The sequence below is a fragment of the Perca flavescens genome, chromosome 12, assembly GCF_004354835.1.
Source record: "Perca flavescens isolate YP-PL-M2 chromosome 12, PFLA_1.0, whole genome shotgun sequence".
In the NCBI taxonomy this organism is placed as follows: domain Eukaryota; kingdom Metazoa; phylum Chordata; class Actinopteri; order Perciformes; family Percidae; genus Perca; species Perca flavescens.
In genome coordinates this window covers 27,854,949-27,877,231 of record NC_041342.1, presented here as the reverse complement: position 1 = coordinate 27,877,231, position 22,283 = coordinate 27,854,949, and the positions used below count along the sequence as shown (strand labels likewise).

General features: G+C 38.6%; 1 protein-coding gene and 1 long non-coding RNA gene across 2 annotated transcripts; one reads left to right on the top strand and one right to left on the bottom strand.

Annotated features, from left to right (window-relative positions):
- Positions 1-1,716: 1,716 nt before the first annotated feature.
- LOC114564827 (myosin-7) lies at positions 1,717-14,565 on the top strand. Its single transcript, XM_028592418.1, has 39 exons — positions 1,717-1,779; positions 2,037-2,079; positions 2,517-2,725; positions 2,819-2,962; positions 3,096-3,252; positions 3,348-3,375; positions 3,461-3,569; positions 3,737-3,829; positions 3,918-3,981; positions 4,069-4,167; positions 4,273-4,376; positions 4,470-4,608; positions 5,146-5,264; positions 5,353-5,502; positions 5,608-5,778; positions 5,863-6,172; positions 6,784-6,866; positions 7,003-7,208; positions 7,632-7,755; positions 8,080-8,216; positions 8,311-8,566; positions 8,664-8,906; positions 9,086-9,262; positions 9,364-9,509; positions 9,601-9,691; positions 9,783-10,172; positions 10,931-11,057; positions 11,131-11,249; positions 11,330-11,526; positions 11,764-11,947; positions 12,031-12,196; positions 12,280-12,404; positions 12,501-12,809; positions 12,902-13,105; positions 13,197-13,493; positions 13,601-13,705; positions 13,797-13,892; positions 13,995-14,129; positions 14,448-14,565. The coding sequence occupies exons 3-39, from the start codon at positions 2,525-2,527 to the stop codon at positions 14,463-14,465; spliced, it is 5,823 nt and encodes a 1,940-aa protein (XP_028448219.1). The 5' UTR covers positions 1,717-1,779; positions 2,037-2,079; positions 2,517-2,524; the 3' UTR covers positions 14,466-14,565.
- On the bottom strand, positions 7,004-18,465 carry LOC114564836 (uncharacterized). The gene is made up of 3 exons (XR_003693849.1): positions 18,381-18,465; positions 18,044-18,206; positions 7,004-7,187 (listed from the first exon to the last, which is right to left on the bottom strand). It is a non-coding gene; the product is annotated as an uncharacterized LOC114564836 (long non-coding RNA).
- Between the last annotated feature and the right edge of the window lie 3,818 nt (positions 18,466-22,283).

The window sequence follows — 22,283 nt, the reverse complement described above, 5'->3', positions numbered from 1 at the left end:
ACAAATCACAAACGTAGTACAATCATGCTTTGTCAAACATAGAAAAATTACAAAAGTCATTATCGCAAGCAGACCTTGAAAATGTAATCCATGCTTTCCTCTCATCACGGCTTGATTCTCCGGCTTGTCCGAAAATCGTCTGCCAGACTTAACCAATTCAAAGAGACAAGACCATATCGCTCCCATCCTTGCAACACTACACTGGCACTAAAATTTATTTTAAACTTGTACTAATTACTTTTAAAGCCCTACATGGGGTTGCTCCTACATAAATCAGAGATTTGCTTGTGCCCTATGACCCTAGCCACTGTCTGCACTCCTCAGGTACAGTAGATTTTTCCCACTGCCTGCCTCTTTACCAAAGCAAACTGGGCATTTTCCATGAGAACTCCCTACCTGAGGAACTTTAGTTAGCAAACCGTCTTGCTTCCTCAAACAGTCAGAGTGCTGAAAGACACAGGCGAGGATAAAGAGAGAGCATATTTTCCTCGCCACATTCAATTGCCTAGATTACAGCATGAACTGAAGGGACTGTGGGTATTGCAGATGGCATCTGTATTGGCATCCTCGGAGAGCACTTTTAGTATTTAAACCCCCTCCCTCCCACAACTATTTCTATAGTCTCACTGACAATCTTTATTGGGTATCAAAGCTCATATGTTTGCCATACCTGGTCCAGGTCATTGAAAAGTGTCAAAAGGTCAGCTCAAGGAACTTAAATTGTATGTAATAGGACATGTGTTTGATTGCAGTGTCTGAATAGTTCTATTGCTGGTAAAGAAAAGAAAACAATGCCAAGTGACCAGGGTTAGACATGCATATATCTGTAAACAGTGGTGAGTGATAAGAAAGGGATGTCACAGCTGTGACCTTGGCCTTGTCTTGCCTATCTGTAAACAGCTGAAGCTCTTTATTCTCCCTCTTGAAATGTATTTCACACCCTATCACTTGACAGACTATTGTTGAACTTTAGATTGAGATGTTTGATGTCCAATAAATCCTGCAAGTCTGCTAACCTACTTTATTTAGTTATAGTATAGTATAGTATATGTAGTAGTATAGTATAGTAATATGAAGGCATGTGTGAGGAGAATGTGTCTGCCATGAATGACAGACATACATCATCTAGGAGAAAAGTTCTAACTTCTAAGAAACAAATAACAATAATGTATGCTGTTATGGAGCATGCAGTAGTCCTATCATGTCTTAATCATGTATTGATACAGAACATTTATTTAAATCAGGATTAATTTAACATTATCAACATGTCTTGTAGATGGAAAGGGATTTTCTACTTCTAATAATCATGCCCTTAAAAGTTTATCAAGCATTACTTTATGTATATCAAAAAGCATTGGAACTTCAAATTAACAAATGTCCAGCATTACCCTAATTAATTTTTTAATTTTTTTATTATTATTTTAGAACCTAATCTGATGTTGATCGTCATGTCAAAGCGGTTTCATACAAATTACTAGGACAAAAGAGAATGACATGATAGATTGCAGCAGCTTGTCCATGCTCCCCCACCTCCGGCCTTCCCCTTTCTTTCTCAGGTCCAGTCCAGCATATAGTTTGTTGATCACAAGGTGGCAGCAATAAATAGCAGCCCTAGGCTCTACCTAATTTGGAGAAAGCTTTTTGTAATAGGCAACCTGGATGCCATTTCTCTGATATGCATCCCCATATTTGGTTGCCGAACAACCTTTATTAATGGAGAGGTAGCCTGGTGTCAGCTACTGGATCCATCATTTCACTTGACAAAGGTTGACGGTCAAGGTAAGAAAAACATCCACATAATTGAGAAACTGATACGTTGTTTGTGTAAGATGTTAAAATCACTCCCAGCTATATATATATATAGACAAGTTTGCTGCATGCTACATTTTGTAAAGCTTAGTGATACATTTTGGGTGAGAACATTTGTTAAAATTGTGTCACTGGGATTTGTTTACATTTTTTTACTTGTCCCTTAATTTGTCTTAATTAAATAATGACGTAATATGACATTTGGTTTTCTTCTGTCTACTTAATAGAAATACCGCAGATCCCAATTTCCTGTGGAGTGAAACACTTTAGGTAAAATTCACAGCTACATTGTAGTGACAACAGTTAACCCTAAAGCATCTTGCTTTTCTTTTTGGGGTTGTTATTGCATACAAAAGGCCTTACACATCCAATTTGTAAAGGACCTGTGCCTGTCTCTATAACTGTAATGTTAAAGGCACATCCATTTAACCTTTATTTGTGTAGTTTTGTTTAATAAAAAAGAGTAAAGGATGATAGGTTGTAAATAGTACACCAATGATAGTATGACCAATGATTGTAAATATAGTTTTTTGTATGGGGATATACAAAACTTGTGTCTGTACAATTTACAGGTTCATTATGTCAAGTTTGTTTTTTAATTATGCCGTTTGTCTAGATTTCCATGGGTCTCATGTGAATGAGTAATGGTTCATACATGAGTTTGCAAAGAAAACCACAGGTGGTAAAATACGCTTTATTCTCAAAAGGTTGAAAAATGGGTGACGCCGCCATGGCAGAGTTTGGGCCCGCTGCTCCTTTTCTTAGGAAGTCAGACAAAGAGCGTCTAGAAGCCCAAACTCGTCCATTTGACATAAAGAAGGAGTGCTTCGTTCCTGACCCTGAGGTTGAGTACGTAAAGGGAACCGTCACTAGTCGTGACGGTGAGAAAGTCACTGTTCTGACTGAATTTGACAAGGTTTGTACACCATACAGTATCAATTCAGTTAAGTTCAAATGTATGCCAATACAAGTCTTGAACTTTGTTTAAGACGGTTATCTCTTGCTGCAGACTGTGACAGTGAAGGAGTGTGATGTACACCCTCAAAACCCGCCAAAGTTTGATAAAATTGAAGACATGGCGATGTTCACCTTCCTCCATGAGCCCGCTGTGCTGTTTAACCTCAAAGAGCGTTATGCAGCATGGATGATCTATGTAAGACAATAAAGCGTAACATAAAACCTAACCTACCCATTGATAAAGCACTGTTTAATAAGCATCATCATTATGACAAGGTAACACATATCTTATCATTTTACTATCTGTTGCCCTTCGCTTACTACAACAGACCTACTCTGGGCTCTTCTGTGTGACTGTCAACCCCTACAAGTGGCTGCCAGTCTACAACCAAGAGGTGGTTGTTGCCTATAGAGGAAAGAAGAGGTCTGAAGCTCCTCCCCATATTTTCTCCATCTCTGACAATGGCTACCAGTACATGCTGTCAGGTAAATATTCTATTTTAGCCTCATTTTCTTTAAATATTCAACGTTGACGTCATTTTATTTTTTACAAACACTTTGAAAATCTCTCTTGCTGACAGACAGAGAAAACCAGTCAATCCTTATCACGTAAGTCACACAGCCAAAAAAAATCCCTTAAGTAGTTAAGGGTCATAGGTCTTGGTCTAAAACCTTCTGTCTCTCTTCAACTCAGTGGAGAATCCGGTGCTGGAAAGACTGTCAACACCAAGCGTGTCATTCAGTACTTTGCCAGCATCGCTGCTGCCCCGAGTGCGAAGAAAGATCAGGCTGCTGAAAAGAAGGTCTGTACTACAAAATATATTATATATACTAAATATAATATTTCACAAAGTATCAGTTGTAAAGCATAATCACACTTCAATTAAAAATAATTTCTAATAGCTGAAACACATTTTGAAATTTTACTTGGCATGGAACCTGAAGGTGTGTCTTTATTTGACAAAATCAGGGTACCCTGGAGGATCAAATCATCCAGGCTAACCCTGCTCTGGAGGCCTTCGGGAATGCCAAAACCATCAGGAATGACAACTCCTCTAGATTTGTGAGTGTCTGTGTGGTTGCAAATGGTAATTTTTAAATTGAAGTGATTGACTTAACAGGACTAAAATGAGCGGCTCGCTTCATCTTAGGGTAAATTTATCCGCATTCATTTTGATAACCGTGGGAAGCTGGCCTCTGCTGATATTGAAACTTGTAAGTAACATGGTTTATGTAACACATTTAAATGTATTACCTACCAACTTATCAGTGTAGCACAATAACAATTGTTTTCTTGAACAGACCTTTTGGAAAAGTCTCGTGTGACTTACCAGCTCAAAGCTGAGAGGGACTACCACATTTTCTACCAGATCTTGTCTCAGGCAAAGCCGGAACTTCTGGGTATAAATCTGATAAAATACTATAAATCTCCATCAAAAGTGAGTTATGACTGAATCTTAATACAGTTAGATATTTTACAGCACATTTTTTTCTTTTCCTCCTCAGACATGTTGCTTATCACCAACAACCCTTACGACTACGCCTTCATCTCCCAAGGAGAGACAACGGTAGCCTCTATCAATGACTCTGAAGAGCTGATGGCCACCGATGTGAGCTGAATCTTCAAATCACAGTCCAAAATGAATTTTTACATCAACTTTTACTCTGCCAGAAATGCATTTTTGATCTTATGTTTTTTTCAGGAAGCCTTTGATGTGCTGGGCTTTACCCAAGAGGAGAAGAACGGCATTTACAAGCTGACTGGTGCCATCATGCATCATGGAAATATGAAATTCAAGACCAAGCAACGTGAAGAGCAGGCAGAGGCTGATGGCACTGAAGGTGAGAAATGTTTTTTTTAAACAAATTACAGCAAAGGGTGCTAAACACAAAAAACCCCAAAGAACTTATCATTGACTTCAGAAAGAGCAGCACAGACCCTTCCTGCTATCTATAGATGGTGACTGCGTGAAGAAGGTCAAAACGTATTACCTATTTGACTTGCTGCCCTACAGATCACTCAAAACCCAGAATAACAGACTCAAACACAGCTTTTCCCCCACAAACAAAAACCGACAAGTGTTCAATATTCTTAAAAGTGCCATTTTTCAATGCAGTTTTAAACTACTTTATTTTATCTATTTATTTATTATCTTGTGGAATGAATGTGTGGTGAGAATGTGTTTTTTTTTCTTTAACTAGTGGCACCCAGTAGGAGTAGCATTCTGAATTTCGTTGTACATTTCTAATGTTACAGTACAATGGAAATAAAGGCATTCTATTCTATTCTAAAGGAATCAGGGATAAAAGAATGACAAAAACCTTGAAAAGCAGTGAAAACCTTGATTAATTAATCCAAATACCTCAATGCCTCAACAGTTGCTGACAAAGTTGCATATCTGATGGGCCTGAACTCTGCTGACCTCATCAAAGGTCTCTGTCACCCAAGAGTCAAAGTAGGAAATGAGTGGGTCACCAAGGGACAAAATGTCGCCCAGGTAAGATAATATGAATAATATGTTTATTAAATTCCAAAATAAAGTCCAGAAACTTTACTAAGGTGTTTTATGTATATTTCCTTTTTAGGTGAACTATGCTGTTAGTGCACTGTCTAAATCAGTGTATGAGAAGATGTTTCTGTGGATGGTGGTGAGAATTAATCAATCCCTGGACACCAAGCAGCCTCGCCAGTATTTCATTGGTGTACTGGACATTGCTGGATTTGAGATCTTTGATGTGAGTTTGAAAAAAACACATACTCTATATGAAGTAGTCTAGATAGTAGTAGTAGTTTAAGGAGAAAGTATTAAGCCTGTCATACTGTGGACTTTTTCATTACAGTTCAACACCTTTGAGCAGCTGTGCATCAACTTCACCAATGAAAAACTGCAACAGTTTTTCAACCACCACATGTTTGTGCTGGAGCAGGAAGAGTACAAGAAAGAGGGCATTGAATGGACATTCATAGATTTTGGTATGGACTTGCAGGCCTGCATTGACCTGATTGAAAAGGTGAGAAAATCGACTACTGTATGTTCAGCCATACATAAAGATTGATTGAAAATGTTCATAACCCTCATATTTTTGTCCCTTCAGCCCATGGGTATCATGTCCATCCTTGAAGAGGAGTGCATGTTCCCCAAAGCTTCTGATACCACCTTTAAATCTAAGCTCTATGATAACCATCTGGGGAAATCTGCCAACTTCCAGAAGCCAAGAATTATCAAAGGAAGACCAGAGGCCCATTTCTCCCTGATGCATTATGCTGGAACTGTTGATTATAATATCAACAACTGGCTGGTGAAGAACAAGGATCCTCTGAATGAGACCGTTGTAGGACTCTACCAGAAGTCTAATCTCAAACTGTTATCTGTCCTCTTTGCAAATTATGCTGGATCAGATGCAGGTAAGAATAAACGGAAGGGCAAATTCAAAAAGAATGGATTGCAGCCGCTGATAGCACACTGAATTGTGCATCACTTGCAACAACTATCGCCCCATCTCAAGTAAAAAGAGTTAAAGTTATTAAACTGATATTGTTAATTTTGTTAATTTTTGACAGAAAGAAACAGTATTTCGGATTCTGTCAGTGCGGTTGGTGTTTTCAAACACATACCTTCAGACTGTTAAAGATGGCATGATTTAAAACGATGGACACTTTTTATGAATGTGCTTCATTACCACCAACTCTCTGAAGACTAATCATTTTACTGTAACTGTGTGTAGCTATCAGTGCTGCGCTTTGTGAATTGGACTGCAGAGAAAAGGGCCAATTTTGCCCCAAATGTCTGCATATTACCTCATTTTAATACGTACCACAAGCACAGGAGCTTGCCTGGCAACGGTTAGGGGTACATAGTTTATTTTTGTCTTGTAAGTGCAACTTTAGCAGCTGCAAAAGCTGCGCAATCCGATGATGAATTTGCCCTTGAATGTACTGCATTTGCCATAGTGGGAACTGCAAGAGAACTGGGTTCGTTAATGCAATCTAATGCGTTGTACACTGGCTTATTATAGCAGCTGAAGGTGGAAAGGGCGGCAAAGGAGGAGGAAGCAAAAAGAAGGGTGCATCCTTCCAAACAGTGTCTGCCTTGCACAGGGTTAGTAAACATAAATGTCTGAATGGCTATTCATATGAAAAACAATGACTAAGACTAAATTCTACATTGATAGAGATATGCAACACATCAATAACCTAAACTGAGTGTTAACCACAGGGTTAAATTACCTCCTCAGGAGAACCTGAACAAGCTGATGACCAACTTGAGGTCTACTCACCCTCACTTTGTACGCTGCATCATCCCCAATGAGACCAAGACTCCTGGGGCCATGGAGAACCCTCTGGTGATGCACCAGCTGCGCTGTAATGGTGTGCTGGAAGGCATCAGGATCTGCAGAAAGGGCTTCCCCAACAGGATCCTCTATGGAGATTTCAAACAGAGGTGTCTCTCAGATATACAGATGGCTGACAAGTTTTTGGCACTCTGATAGAGGAATTTGACACCATTCTACCATAACATATTTCCTCATTTAGTGTTTTGATGATACGGAGAAGACCACTGACTAAGACGTTTCTCCACACATCTCCAATAGGTGTTCAATTTGAGGGATATCTGGTAACTGTGAAAGCCATAGCATATGATTCACATAATTTGATACTAATCATCTGTTCAGAAAATCTTAATGGCCTGTTTGCATTTGTTATGTTTCTCTACTTAAATTTTTTCTTTTCATTTGTCACCCAATGATACATTCTACTATCTACACTCTAACAGGGATAGCTATTTAGCTGGGCATATTTTGGAAGTTGATATTTGACATGACATGCAGCAAAACTGAAATTATCTTTTATCTTCATTACAAAGATACCGCATTTTGAACCCAAGTGCTATCCCTGAGGGACAGTTCATTGATAACAAAAAAGCTTCAGAGAAGCTTTTGGGCTCCTTGGATATAGACCATAACCAGTACAAACTGGGGCACACCAAGGTAAGTATTGGTGAAATACATTTTGGCACATATAGTATAAAGCATATACATTTCTATCTCAGTGTGATAAGGAACTGTGATACTATATGTTTTATGTTTTTCTACTGACTGCAAATCTTTAACTACAGACAACTGTGGGGCATCACTTTATTTCAACTACGCCTGCTTTCATTCACAATTATTACTATCTATGTTATGTTATAACAGACAGAAATCTGTCTATATTGAGCTGGGCATGAGCCATGGTCTTCAAAGCACACACATCCTCAATGTGGGTGTCTCTTGTGTATGATACTGCTGATCTCATCTGTTTACAAAAATCAGGTGTTTTTCAAAGCTGGACTGCTTGGTCTGCTGGAGGAGATGCGAGATGACCGCTTATCTCTAATCATCACTAGGATCCAGGCAAGGTCACGAGGAGTTCTGGCAAGAATTGAATTCCAGAAGATTGTAGAACGCAGGTACATGCACTAAGTTAATTGAAATATATTGAATATCCAGGAACTAATTACTAGATTACAACATTACAATATCTTCATGAATCAATGTCTACAGGGATGCATTACTTGTGATCCAGTGGAACATCCGTGCTTTTATGGGGGTCAAGAATTGGCCCTGGATGAAGATGTTCTTTAAGATTAAACCTCTTTTGAGATCAGCAGAGACTGAGAAGGAAATGGCCAATATGAAGGAAGAGTTTGCCAAACTAAAAGAGGCTTACGCAAAATCTGAGGCCCGCAGGAAGGAACTTGAAGAAAAAACAGTCACTCTTCTCCAAGAGAAGAATGACCTGCAGCTCCAAGTTCAATCTGTATGTTAAAAATGTTAAAATCTGTCAGCATTACAAATAATATTAAAATCAAATCAAGTCTGCCAATGCATAATGTTGTGACTTTAAATTATAACAGGAGCAAGATAATCTTTGTGATGCTGAAGAAAGATGCGAGGGGCTGATCAAAAACAAGATTCAGATGGAGGCAAAAGCCAAAGAGCTGACAGAAAGACTGGAAGATGAGGAGGAGATGAATTCTGAATTGACTGCTAAGAAGAGGAAGCTGGAGGATGAGTGCTCTGAGCTGAAGAAAGACATTGATGACTTAGAGTTAACTCTGGCTAAAGTGGAGAAAGAGAAGCACGCCACAGAGAACAAGGTACTATAAAACATACATTTACTTCACAGACAATGTCTCTGTTCAATCACTGATCTGACTGTTCTTGATACAAAATGGCAAATTTCCCATCTAAACTATTACTTCTGTTGTATATAAATCGGCACAGAACGTTGATAGCATGGGTCTAGGATTTCTGACTAAAACTTTAATTTCAACAGGTGAAGAACATGACAGAAGAGATGGCTGCTCTGGATGAAATCATAGCTAAGTTGACCAAAGAAAAGAAAGCCTTACAGGAAGCTCATCAGCAAACGCTGGATGATCTGCAGAGTGAAGAAGACAAAGTCAACACTCTGACCAAGGCCAAGGCTAAGCTGGAACAGCAAGTGGATGACGTAAGAACATAGTAAATAAGAGTGTGTTGGTATGTTTTTTTTTTTTATTGAAATATTGTGAATAAATTAAACTGAAAGGCTGTAATTATCACCCACTGCAGCTCGAAGGCTCCCTTGAGCAAGAGAAGAAAGTGCGTATGGACCTTGAGAGAGCAAAACGGAAGCTTGAGGGAGACCTAAAGTTAGCTCAAGAGAGTGTCATGGACCTGGAAAATGACAAGCAGCAACTTGAAGAGAGACTGAAAAAGTAACATTAAAAGTGAACTTATAGAAAAACACAAATAGATGTAAACTAGGGTATGTGGCAGCTGGTACATATTTTACTTTTTCATCCACAGGAAAGATTTTGAAATCAGCCAACTCAATGGTAAAATTGAAGATGAACAAGCAATGAGTGCCCAGCTCCAGAAAAAACTGAAGGAGTTACAGGTAATGTTAAATTAGAAGAACTGAGTTAATTTACTTGTGCAGTGATGTGATATTTGGCTAAAAGAAAAAAAAAAACTTGATTTTGTTCTAGGCCCGTATTGAAGAGCTGGAGGAAGAGCTTGAGGCAGAGCGAGCTGCCAGAGCCAAGGTGGAGAAGCAGAGAGCAGACTTGTCCAGAGAGCTGGAGGAGATCAGTGAGAGGCTGGAGGAGGCTGGTGGAGCAACATCTGCTCAGATTGAGATGAACAAGAAGAGGGAGGCTGAGTTCCTGAAACTCCGCAGAGACCTTGAAGAGGCCACTCTGCAGCATGAAGCCACTGCTGCCACACTCAGGAAGAAACAAGCTGACAGTGTGGCTGACCTGGGAGAGCAGATTGACAACCTGCAGAGAGTCAAGCAGAAACTGGAGAAGGAGAAGAGTGAGCTCAGACTGGAGCTGGATGATGTGGTCTCCAATATGGAAAATATTGTGAAGGCTAAGGTAAAATACTTTTATGTATTATATATTTATCTACTCATTGTTAGTCTAAGTGCGCTTTTACACCTATAGTTCTGTAGACTCAGTGCAATTCAGGGGTGAAGTTGCAACATTGTTGCATTTTTTGTTTGGTTTGGATAGTGTAGTGGATAGTGTTGTCAAGCGCACCAAACGTTGTAAACAAATGTGACAAGGTCAAGACATTGATGGTCTATTGGACAGAATATCCAGGTGAAAATGACTGACATTTCCTGATCTCAGAAAAAATGGAGCAACACCAAGTTTATATTGTCTTGGGTTTTCTTGTTTTGCTTTAGTGTTTCTAATATTTTAGAAGAAGGCGAACAATATGAGCAGCTGACAAGACAGCGAGTGAAGAACAGGGTGGGCCCTGATAGGAGAGAGAGATGATGATGTGTTGTCACTGACGACAAGCGATCATAATAGGTTATGGATTTGAAAATTGTCATCGCTTAAATCATATATAAGTCTGTAAATTGTGGGCAAGGTTGAAACTAGGCTAGTAAATGCACGTTTTCACGTTTACTTTCCGTATTTGGGTCTGATCGCATTCTCAACTAAAGTGCGCTGAACATTAAGTGCACAGTTCGAACGCCAACACAAACAAACCAGACTATCCGACAAAATGCTCCAGGATTCGGTAAAACAGAACAAACTGCTCAGGTGTGAAAACAACCTAAGACACCTTTCATTTATTTTGAAGTAGGTTATGCGCCACTCTTGATGTTTTTTGTTTTCAGAATAATTTGGAGAAAATGTGCAGGTCTCTGGAAGACCAGATGAACGAATACAAAACAAAGGCAGAAGAGGGACAGCGTACTATCAATGACTTCACCATGCAGAAAGCAAAGCTTCAAACTGAGAATGGTAAACATTTGATATGAACTGTGTGTTTTGTTTGGGATATTATGAACTAATTTGATTCTTTTATCAAAATTAGGTGAACTTGTAAGGCGGCTAGAGGAAAAGGATTCCCTAGTGTCCCAACTAACCAGAGGAAAACAGTCCTACACTCAACAAATTGAAGACCTTAAAAGACAACTAGAGGAGGAAGTCAAGGTAGCAATCAACAGTAACCAGTAACAACTTGGTACAGATGGTGGTACATATAAATGCAACAAGATGTGCTTTCATTACAGGCCAAGAATGCGTTAGCCCATGCAGTGCAGTCTGCTCGACATGACTGTGACCTGCTCAGGGAGCAGTATGAGGAGGAGCAGGAGGCCAAGGCTGAATTGCAGCGAGGCATGTCCAAGGCCAACTCTGAGGTGGCTCAGTGGAGAACTAAATATGAAACTGATGCCATCCAGAGAACTGAGGAACTGGAGGAGGCAAAGTAAGACATTTTGAGATCCAAATTCATGATTTGATATGTAATTTCTAAAGAGACGTTTTTACTTTGTCTAGCAGATCAGCTTTTTGTTTGTGTTATGTTCCTACTAAAATGTAAGACGACAAAAAGTTTGTCTGTTAGATGACCGAGCAGCCAGTCACATTAGTTAAATTCATTAGAATTTATCCAACTAGCACAACTGCAGGAACATTAAATGATTTAAATGATCCATTTCTAAAGGAAAAAGCTGGCTCAGCGGCTGCAGGATGCTGAGGAGGCTGTGGAAGCAGTGAATGCTAAATGTTCGCCTCTGGAGAAGACCAAACACAGGCTGCAGAATGAGATTGAAGATCTCATGGTGGATGTGGAGAGGTCTAATGCTGCTGCTGCTGCTCTGGACAAGAAGCAAAGAAACTTTGATAAGGTTGCATTTAAAATACATATGGCACTTTTGGTCTTTTAAATAAATAACTAGAGTAAAATGAACTTTAAGCATACATATTTCAGGTCTTGGCAGAATGGAAACAGAAGTATGAAGAGTCTCAAGCAGAGCTGGAGAGCTCTCAGAAGGAAGCCAGGTCTCTGAGCACTGAGCTCTTCAAACTGAAGAACTCTTATGAAGAATCTCTTGAACAGCTGGAGACCATGAAGAGAGAGAATAAGAATCTACAGGGTATGGGTCAAACCAGCTTACACCTCTATCGTAGTTTTTTTCTAATGACCAAACCATTAATAATGTGACATTTTGTTTCCCAGAGGAAATATCTGACCTCACTGAGCAAATTGGTGAGAGCGGAAAGAGTATCCATGAGCTTGAGAAGATTCGAAAACAGTTAGAACAAGAGAAGTCTGAGATACAAACAGCCCTGGAGGAAGCGGAGGTATCTTGAATGTTGAACGGTGGACTTCATGAACATTGTTTTGGTACATGGTATATCTAGTCATGTATTTCCTTTTCATTCTTTATTTAAAAATAGGCCTCACTGGAACATGAGGAAGGGAAGATTCTCAGAGCCCAGCTTGAGTTCAACCAGATTAAGGCTGATCTTGATCGCAAGTTGGCCGAGAAAGATGAAGAGATGGAGCAAGCAAAGAGAAATCAGCAGCGAATTGTGGACACACTTCAAAGCTCTCTTGATGCTGAGACTCGCAGCAGGAATGAGGCTCTCCGTTTGAAGAAGAAGATGGAGGGAGACCTCAATGAGATGGAGATCCAGCTAAGCCAGGCCAACAGGCAGGCAGCTGAGGCCCAGAAACAACTTAAATCTGTTCATGCACATTTAAAGGTATGAATGAAGTGAAAAAATAAAACTATTATTTAATTGTTTTTTCGGCACTTTATTCAACTTGCTTCACAATAAATTTCCCGCATTTCCAGGACCTTCAGCTCCAGCTTGATGATGCTCTTCGGGCCAATGATGATCTAAAGGAAAACAATGCCATAGTTGAGAGACGCAACAACCTTCTTCAGGCCGAAGTGGAGGAGCTCAGGTCTGCTCTGGAGCAAACTGAGAGAGGTCGCAAACTTGCTGAGCAAGAGCTGCTGGATGTTAGTGAAAGGGTGCAGCTCCTGCACTCACAGGTGAGATGCAATGATTGTCAATATGTTCTAGCATGTTTGTTTAACATACACTGTTTTCACAAGGCACATTTTAATATTTCTGTAAAACTAGAACACCAGCCTAATAAATCACAAGAAGAAGCTGGAGGCTGATACATCCCAGCTTCAGGCAGAAGTAGAAGATGCGGTGCAGGAGTGCAGAAATGTTGAAGAGAAGGCTAAGAAGGCCATTACTGATGCTGCCATGATGGCAGAGGAGCTGAAGAAAGAGCAGGACACCAGTGCTCACCTGGAGCGTATGAAGAAGAACATGGAGCAAACCATCAAAGACCTGCAGCACCGTCTGGATGAAGCTGAACAGATCGCCATGAAGGGAGGCAAGAAGCAGGTGCAGAAGCTCGAGGCCAGGGTGAGTTAACTTGGCTCTTCGGCTCATGCATCATTTAAATATGTCAAATAAATTGCTGCTCTATGTACACTACAGAGGTGGCTGACCTTTTTGACAACATCCTGCAGGTCAGGGAACTTGAAAATGAGGTGGAAAGTGAACAGAAAAAGGCCAGTGATGCTGTAAAGGGAGTAAAAAAGTATGAAAGACGTATCAAGGAGCTTACCTATCAGGTAACTATCAATCTGGACCAAAGTCTATTTATTTATTTTGAATTAAAATATGCATACATTTTTATATTAATTACGTTTTTGCACAATTTAGACAGAAGAAGACCGTAAAAATCTAGCTCGTCTTCAAGATTTGGTGGACAAGCTGCAGCTGAAGGTGAAATCCTATAAGAAGGCTTCTGAAGATGCTGTAAGTATAGTGAAATTCAAAAGCAATACTTGTACATAACAGTACACGTAGGCTTTGTCTGATCAGATATAATAAGTAACATATATGGTGTGTGTTCTACAGGAGGAACAGAGCAACAGTTATCTTACCAAGTTTCGTAAGCTTCAACATGAGTTTGATGAAGCTGAAGAGAGAGCTGACATCGCTGAGTCTCAGGTCAACAAGCTACGTGCCAAGACCCGAGATGTGGGGTCAAAAGTCAGTATTAATAGGTCATATATCGTACATAATTGTATATACATGTAAAAATGGGAAATTTATATTTTTTGCTTTCAGGGACAACCATCTTGTTCATATAATGTATAACAACGAGGTGCTGGTCTTTCACTGATGCATCAGTGGTCCCCCAGCAGGCCGTTGACTATTACTACATTTAGAATACTCCTCTGAGGGGCCTAAAGTGTGAATAATTTGGTGATACTGATTCAATCTGTTATGACAAGGGTTAAAATAATACTATTTAATCAAAAACACATCTCACAATTTATCTTGTATTTTGCTTTCTTTTGTTTTCAGAGAGGACCTGAAGAGTGAAGAGTGAAGTTTCCTCAAAAATGACTGTTTCTGAGGCACCTGTTGCCTGGTGTCTCCCTAAGCATGTGTTGTGTTCAATAAATGTAGTATGCATCTAACAGTTTCTTGACTTCTCATTGACGAAGGCTCATGTGGTTCATGATTATAGGGAACTAATCTTGACTTATTTCAAGAATAACTTCATTAAAACAATACATTTAAATTAAATTACTTACACTAGAAATAAATGTATAATTAAAGTATATGTTTAAACAACCAAAGAATAATTAAATGAAAAATATGGTTGTGCTATATATATATATGTGGGTTGGAAAAATTGATAGACCTATGACTCCTAATTGAATTGTGAATACCCAATCAATTAAATTATTCAAAGTATATGTGTGTGTTAAATATTATGTATAAAACAAACAAAAAAGTCAATCTTATCTGTTGTAATGTCATTGGATAAAAATTGTAGTTGGCCAAAAAGACCCCAAGACATATTGGGAAACCAGTAAAGGTTTTACTCATATAATTAGACTGTCCCTTCAGAAAAATAAATTCTGCTGAAGGAAAATGTATCCTGATCATGAAAACTAAAAAGGACATCTACATGTATACATTTAATTCATGAAATCATGTAATTATTCTTTTTACTTTCCAAATACATCATGTTTGGTCCTCCAAGAAAGCAATTTATTTTGCTAGTTTGTGTCAGAGATTACTGACTACAACTTCTGTTGCCTTTAAATTAAATTGTCTAAGTGAAGACAATGTAATACCATGTTCACTCAGGCTGTTTTCATTATATGAGTCTTAAAAGAGAAGATTTGTGGATAATTCTTTGTGGCTTCAAACTATTTTCTCATATATAAACTCCATTTTCACTTACTACATCTGTTTTCATTAGCCAAGTGAATATACTGGATTTATCTGATGTTGCGAAAGTCACTTGGCATCATGATCAGCAGTTTAATGTGCATGCATTCTATTTAAGTTTAAGAAGGTAAAAGGATAACAATTAACCCTCACACACTGATGACACCTATAATGCTATTTTTATACTGATAATACTACACAGCTAGTAAATAATTAGTAAGGTGTTATCATTTTACCTTTTCCTTTGTAAGTATTCCAATTGTTCTTTTGCAACATGCCAATTAAAAATAAACACAAATATAGGATTTCGCTAAATTAAAAGCTATTATTGAATGTTTATCAAGGTTTCTCTATTTAAACTGGATTGTAAAAAAGTGAAATGAATAAAGAACCCAAGTGACATGTGATAAGGATGATAAATATTACGACGATTAACTTGAAGAGTTCACTATTAGGCAAATCACTAACTCATATCAGTTTTTCTTGGTAGAACTGTCCACTGTACAGGGCACATTGCATTTTGAGTTTGCAGTAGCTTTTTAGCAAAAGTGGTATGTTTGGAATTATCAGAGGAGGATCTGGGTAGCATGAGCTATATGGATACCTACAGAAGAGTAGTGGACAGTCTTTTTGACAAGTGAACTATGAGGAGTTTGTACAGAAACACCACAACAACAATGACTAATCACCTACAGCAGGGGTTTTCAATAGGTGAGGTGCAGGGGAGGCGCAACACGCCAAGAAAAAATTACTCTGTATGCAGCTCTATTGATATCGGTAATTGTGCGTGCGTGTATTAGCTTTAAAATGTATTGTTTCCTTGTCCCAAGTCAACAGAAGTAAGCATTAAGGAAAAAGACAAAACCCAGCAAAAAACATAGGAAATATGATCCTGAGTTAAAGTTAGGTTTCACCTGGTCGGGGTCTGAGGCTACACCGCAGTGTGTCGTCTGCAAGGAGGTGCTAGCAAATGACAGCATTGACCCTGACCCTGATTAAAAACAAATACAGATCAAGGCTGCAGGTGGAGGATTTGTGTTTATTTCTCTCTGCAGTGCAGCCCCGCATCGAACACCCCTGCGCATCAAAAGCGCAGCCTCATTGTTCCCACTGAGAGACGCAGCGTCAGCTGATTTTGCCGAGGCTTCAGCCACGAATGTATTTTGAAAAGTTGACTGACAAATATAAAACCGGATGTCGCTTAGTGTCCACTCTTACTGTAAAAAGCTGTGCAGCTTCAGGTTTATAAAGGACGCGGTCTGCTGTCGGCATGCTGCGGCAGATGTGTCGCGTTTGAGCTCTGTGCATTTCTATAGTTTCGGTTTTCCACCTCCGATGTAGAGCAGCGTACAGCCACTTCCCTAAGCTTTGTGTCATTCAGAGACCAGAGACTCAAACGGGGCTCTGTGTCTGTCAGAGGGTCTGAGATCTACCATATCAGCAGGGCAATCACGTAATGCACAGCAGGCTATGGTGCAGGGAGATTATTTTCTGAAATATAGTGACTTTACTCTTGTAATAGCCTATTATTTTTCACAAAATATCACAACTCCTCCAAATCTAGAGAGCACAGATGGGATGAGTTATATTTTGAATGTGCACAAAGTTTTGGACACAGAAATCTTGCTCAAACATCTGAAATATTACAGTCCAGGGGTTTATTAATAAATTTAAATGAATATTGTATAATTGAAGTTACTTCCTCAACAAAAGATGCAAAAGAGAAGGTAAGAGTAAATTATGCCTAAGGTACATGTGTGCTGACTCAGATATAATTAGAAAAGTCGATCTAAAGGAGAATAACGCAATACAGAATGCCTGATAGCCTAACTGCAATATATTCCATTATTTTTTTATATTTGGATTGTAATATGTTTCACTTTACATTAAGATATTTCCAGCATATTGATTCAGAAAAAGCTAGAAATAGGGGCATACAAATTCACCAGAATGCAGGAAATGAAGTGTTTAATGCTCAAAAGTTTCAGGGGGTGGATCCCCAGACCCCCGCATCATAACACATGTTAAGCATATTTTGTTGACTTGTGGATAGGCCCACTGATTTTGTGATGATTTTAAAAGTAGTCTCAATTAGGCCTGCATGAAGTTGTAAATGATTTGCTGTTGCAAAGAATGGTTTATGAATGCACTTTTAAAAAAGTTGTGGAAATAAAATGTATTCAAATACAATATAAAAAAATATTTACATTTTATCAGTTGTTAATGAAACTCATCAAACACACAAAAGATGGCATTTACTGCAGAGGCGTGTGTGGGTCAGGGCAGGCGGACAAAATTTTTGGGGAAGTGGGGGCTCGGCTGTTCCTATCTACTTTAAGGGGAGGCTCAAATTCACCCAATTTGAAAACCCCTGACCTACAGTACAATGGACATATAACATAATAGAACGAGAACCTCATCAGTTACCACTTTAAAACTGCTAAAATAGTACTATACAAACTGCAATAGTATGAACATATGATAAATGAAATGTTCTTTTGTTATATTACTGTTATGCATGATAATTGCAACTCAAAAAACAACCATCTACCCATTTAAAAATTAGGTTTCACTAGACATTTTGGACACAGAAAATTAGACATTATCCAGTGGTGACCAAACCGTTGTTTTTTTACATACATTTAACTCATTCCCTCCATTTTGATAACAGACTTAAATGTATAAAGATCTAAACTAGTTAAATTGAATCTACTAACCTTTATCTCAGTAGTGAAGGTCAGTCTTTCTCTGGTATAAAGCATCTTCTTTCCAAAGCCAGACAAGGAAGGGCCATGTGGAAAACAGAGAAGAGGCAGACTTGACGAATGTCTGGCTGACAATAGATAATCTGGACTTCAGGGGTTGTCATTTAAGAGAGACCTAGGGAATTCAAGAAACACCATTTCATCAATTGAAATAAGACATTGGAAGTAAGGGTATGTTGTGGCAAAATGTATTTGTTTATCAGTTTTCCAAATTAACAGATTTTCCAACAGATTAGAATTTTTGCATCCAAAAAAGTAGACAGTAAAAGCTTTTAATCATCAACAGTACCTTTCCATTATTTCGCCAAGTGCTAGTCGTTCAAATCAAAGACAAGGAGTACTCAGGATTTGATTCCACACAGAGGTCCACAGTCTGAATAAGTGGGAAGACAAGGCAAGAGAGAAATCAACTCCTTGCCTCTACCAGAGCTCAACACCCCTTTAGACGTGACAACAAAGAACAAATACTAACAATAGCTTTGCTGGCTCTAGTTTCAAACTTAAGTGAAGCAAGGTGCCTTACACCTTCTGTCATGTGTTCATGTGATTGTAAAAGTCAAAGACACAAGGACTGTGGACAGCTGGGAATGAGACCTTTAATGGATGGAGTGGTCTAATAGAGCCTGGAATAGACTGAGGGATAAGTGAAGGAGATGAGAATTCTAGTTTGAAGACAAGCAGGGACATGACCTGGTGAGATGTGATCTGATGAAAGGAAGACAACGGACGTTCCTGTTGCATTACTGGCCAGCATGCTTTCTATGATTTTCATTTGTAAACACTTGAGAAGCAATTTCTAAAATTTGGTCTGAATACAGACTCATTATGCATATTCAAGTATATTAACGATACAAACAAACAATACATATCCAATATTACATAACATATAATTGGTTTCTTGTGGGCTTATCACCTGTTGCTACTGACCAAATAAAAAATAAAAAGCTGTCCTGACTACCTACGTCCTCAAGCTGTCATCTGAACCAACAAGCCCTGAAAGGCAGCCAGCAGGAATTTCACAAGTTATCTTTGTGCTCAAGGATACAGAAGAAAACAATGCCATGCCAACAGAAGCAGGACAAGGGCACATGCAGCAGGCAACTTTTGGATATGCGAGTATAGGTCTCAACAATTTGAATTTGTTTCAGTGCACAACATATGTTGTATATGTAGGTTTTTATTTATTATAATCAATCATACTTATTTAAAAACAAAAACAAACATAAGATATAAAATTTGCTCATCTGTGCCACTGGGAGACACAAAGAAACTGTTGCAGAAAACACAGCAACAAAATCCACGTAATGTTTGCTAAATACTAGTAATAGAGTACAGACTGGTTTTATTCAATAATAAGCTTAAGTCATTTATTATGGCCAAATATGATAGAGTTCTCAATGTACAAATTTGTTGTTGCCCCTCCATGTATGCCTATACTGCAAATTTTTTTCATCTTTTTTGAGTCTTTTAACCTTAAAAATTCTGTTAAAAATCCAACAAATAATAAGGTACCTATGGCATTTCTCTAAATAATATTGAATTTAGAGCCGGGACTTTAACACGTTAATTAAGATTAATTAATTACAGACTTTAATGCGTTAATTAATTACACAAAAAATAACACGTTAAACATTTTTTACGCATTTTAATCACACTTATTTTTGCACCGCGGGACGTTTCACACAGGATGAGTTTCGGCGGACCGATTATACTGGAGCACCAACTAGCGTTCATGACTTCAGACCTTTTATATATGTCAATGCTTTAGACAACAACAAACCACAGTGAACATGAGCGAAGAAGCTGACGAGACCGCTTTGGTTGGCTCCGTGGATGGGAAATTTTGTTATAAAAAACAAACGGATGGAAGCATCGATTAGAGCATGGTTGTGTGCAAGCTATGCAACAAGGAATTTGCATATCACCGCAGCACATCGAGCCTCAAGTATCACCTCAACGCAAAAAATTTAGCAGCTAGCGTGGACGTTAGCCCGACTCCGAGTACAAGGACCCACACCCAACCCAAACTCCACCAGATGACTGGTTTAAGGACAAGGGTAACTAAGTCTGAATGTACTTGAAAGTATTGTGTTTTACTTAAAAAAACATAGTTTACAGAAGGTCTACCTACCTATAGGTTACCTGAATTTCTGAAATGTACTATATTTCTAAATATGCTATTGCTACACTTAATGGCAAAAATTGCACTGGTCTGCTGGACTTGGTTGAACAAAAATAAACAATATTGTGTTGCTTAAGCTTATGTATTCAGTCATTATTCAATGGTATACTAAAAATCCATGTGAAAAAAATTACTTCTCACTGTTCTCAGGTCAAATATTTATGGAATTAAAATGCGATTAATTTCGATTAATTAATTACAAAGCCTGTAATTAATTAGATTAATTTTTTTAATCGAGTCCCGGCCCTAATTGAATTGCTAGACTTTATTGTCTTAGATCACAAGGCTGTGGTTTTCCACACCTAGCTCTTGCTTCCGGTCCATAGGCCATCTACCTGTATCCGCTCTGGGCCTTTTAATTCCAAGTTAGCCAGAAATTTCTCCGAAATGTTTTTAACTGCCTCTGCCTGGTTTCTATCAAAATGAAACAAGCAAAACATAATGCCATCACTATCAGTGTTTAGTTAAATAACCAAGGTAGTTCTAATTCTCTAATTTGATTTGCTAGCAGCTGCCATAATCCCAGGGTTTTGTTTCAGGCGACCAACAAATTGGTCAAACCTCCCCAGCGAGCACATGGAAGCGTCCACTGACAAATGTACTATAAGCAGTTCACCATTTTGTAGATACATTAGACAACATTAGGCTTAATATCACACATGTGACTGGAAATCTCTCTTATCCTACTTTCTGCCAGTATATCTCACTTTAAGTCAATTTCACCCATAGAATTAGAATGAAACTCATCCACCTGACAACTGGATAATGTCCCTATAGATTTCTGAAAGGTATTTCAGACAGTTGGGCCACATAAGCTCTCCAATATTAACTGCTCATTGTCTCCTGGCTCTGGTCCATCCAGTTTTAAAAATGCAATAGTTTGACTCAACCTCTGCTGAAGAAACCTACACTCAACCCTTTTGTTTTAAACAATTTTAGATCAATTTCAAACCTACCATTTGTATCTCAAAGTTTAGAAAAGTCTGTTGCCTATCAATTTATATGACAAATGAATAGCAACAATATTTTTTAGCAATATCAATCAGGCCGCCATTGTCAATAACAACTTGTTCTTAATGATTTGCCTGTAAAAAAAGAAAGGTAAAAGAAAAAAAGGAAAGAAAAATTGCAGCACAGAAACAACTCTTATTAAGGTTGCTAATTATTAGCCGCTTGCCGCTGATTCTGGGGCTTGTTAAATTTAGTTTCTCCTTAAGTTGAGTTCTGCATTTGATACGTACAACCACAATATCCTCATAAATCACCTTGTAAACTGTGGAATTATTGGCCCTATACTATTTTTTTGTTTCACATGCTTTCTTTTAGGTCTGACATAATATTAATTTCCACTGTTATGCGGACGACACACAACTGCAATTTAAAAATAATCTTGGGAACCTGTCCTTTAAAGGTCCAGTGTGCTTAGTTGTTCATTATCAAAATCTGTGTTGCCCATTCACAGACTTGTCCGTTTTCATGAGTATTTACCAGCACCATCAATTTCCTCAAAGTATTCCTATTGGCTTGACATTTTACATTTGCGTTTGCATGAACTGGGATAGACGCTCCATATTCATGCGCCATCTTGAAATACGTTAGCCATACAGACATACAGGACAGACTGCTCTGCCTTTTCGCTGTCACATGAAAAACTCACAGGTGCTGCTAATGCTGCTAATGGGTATCGTAGCTTCCCGGCCCCGGCAAGTCTGAATAAGGAAACATGGAGGACCACACATATTCAAAATCCAAATTTCAGGAACAGGAGTCTTCTTCGTCGCCCAGAAAAAGAAAAAGGATATTAAAAAGAGCAAGAGACCGGCTTTTTGAAGCATGAAGGCTACCGTAGCTGTAATACATACTTTGAACTGCGTGGTGCAAGAGAGTTGATTGCGATATATGATCTCAACGCTAGATGGGAGAAATTCCTACACATTGGAATGTCAAGCGCTCCACCGGCAATTTGGGTCTGATTTATGACTACGAGCTTTTTGACTTTGTTTGATTTAT

Excerpts from the sequence above, each read along its gene's own strand:
- LOC114564827 (XM_028592418.1), top strand. The coding sequence starts at position 2,525 with ATGGGTGACGCCGCCATGGCAGAGTTTGGGCCCGCTGCTCCTTTTCTT. Across the intron at positions 2,963-3,095 it reads ATGCAGCATGGATGATCTAT|ACCTACTCTGGGCTCTTCTG; the intron begins GTAAGACAATAA and ends TTACTACAACAG. Across the intron at positions 11,527-11,763 it reads GAGGAACTGGAGGAGGCAAA|GAAAAAGCTGGCTCAGCGGC; the intron begins GTAAGACATTTT and ends CCATTTCTAAAG.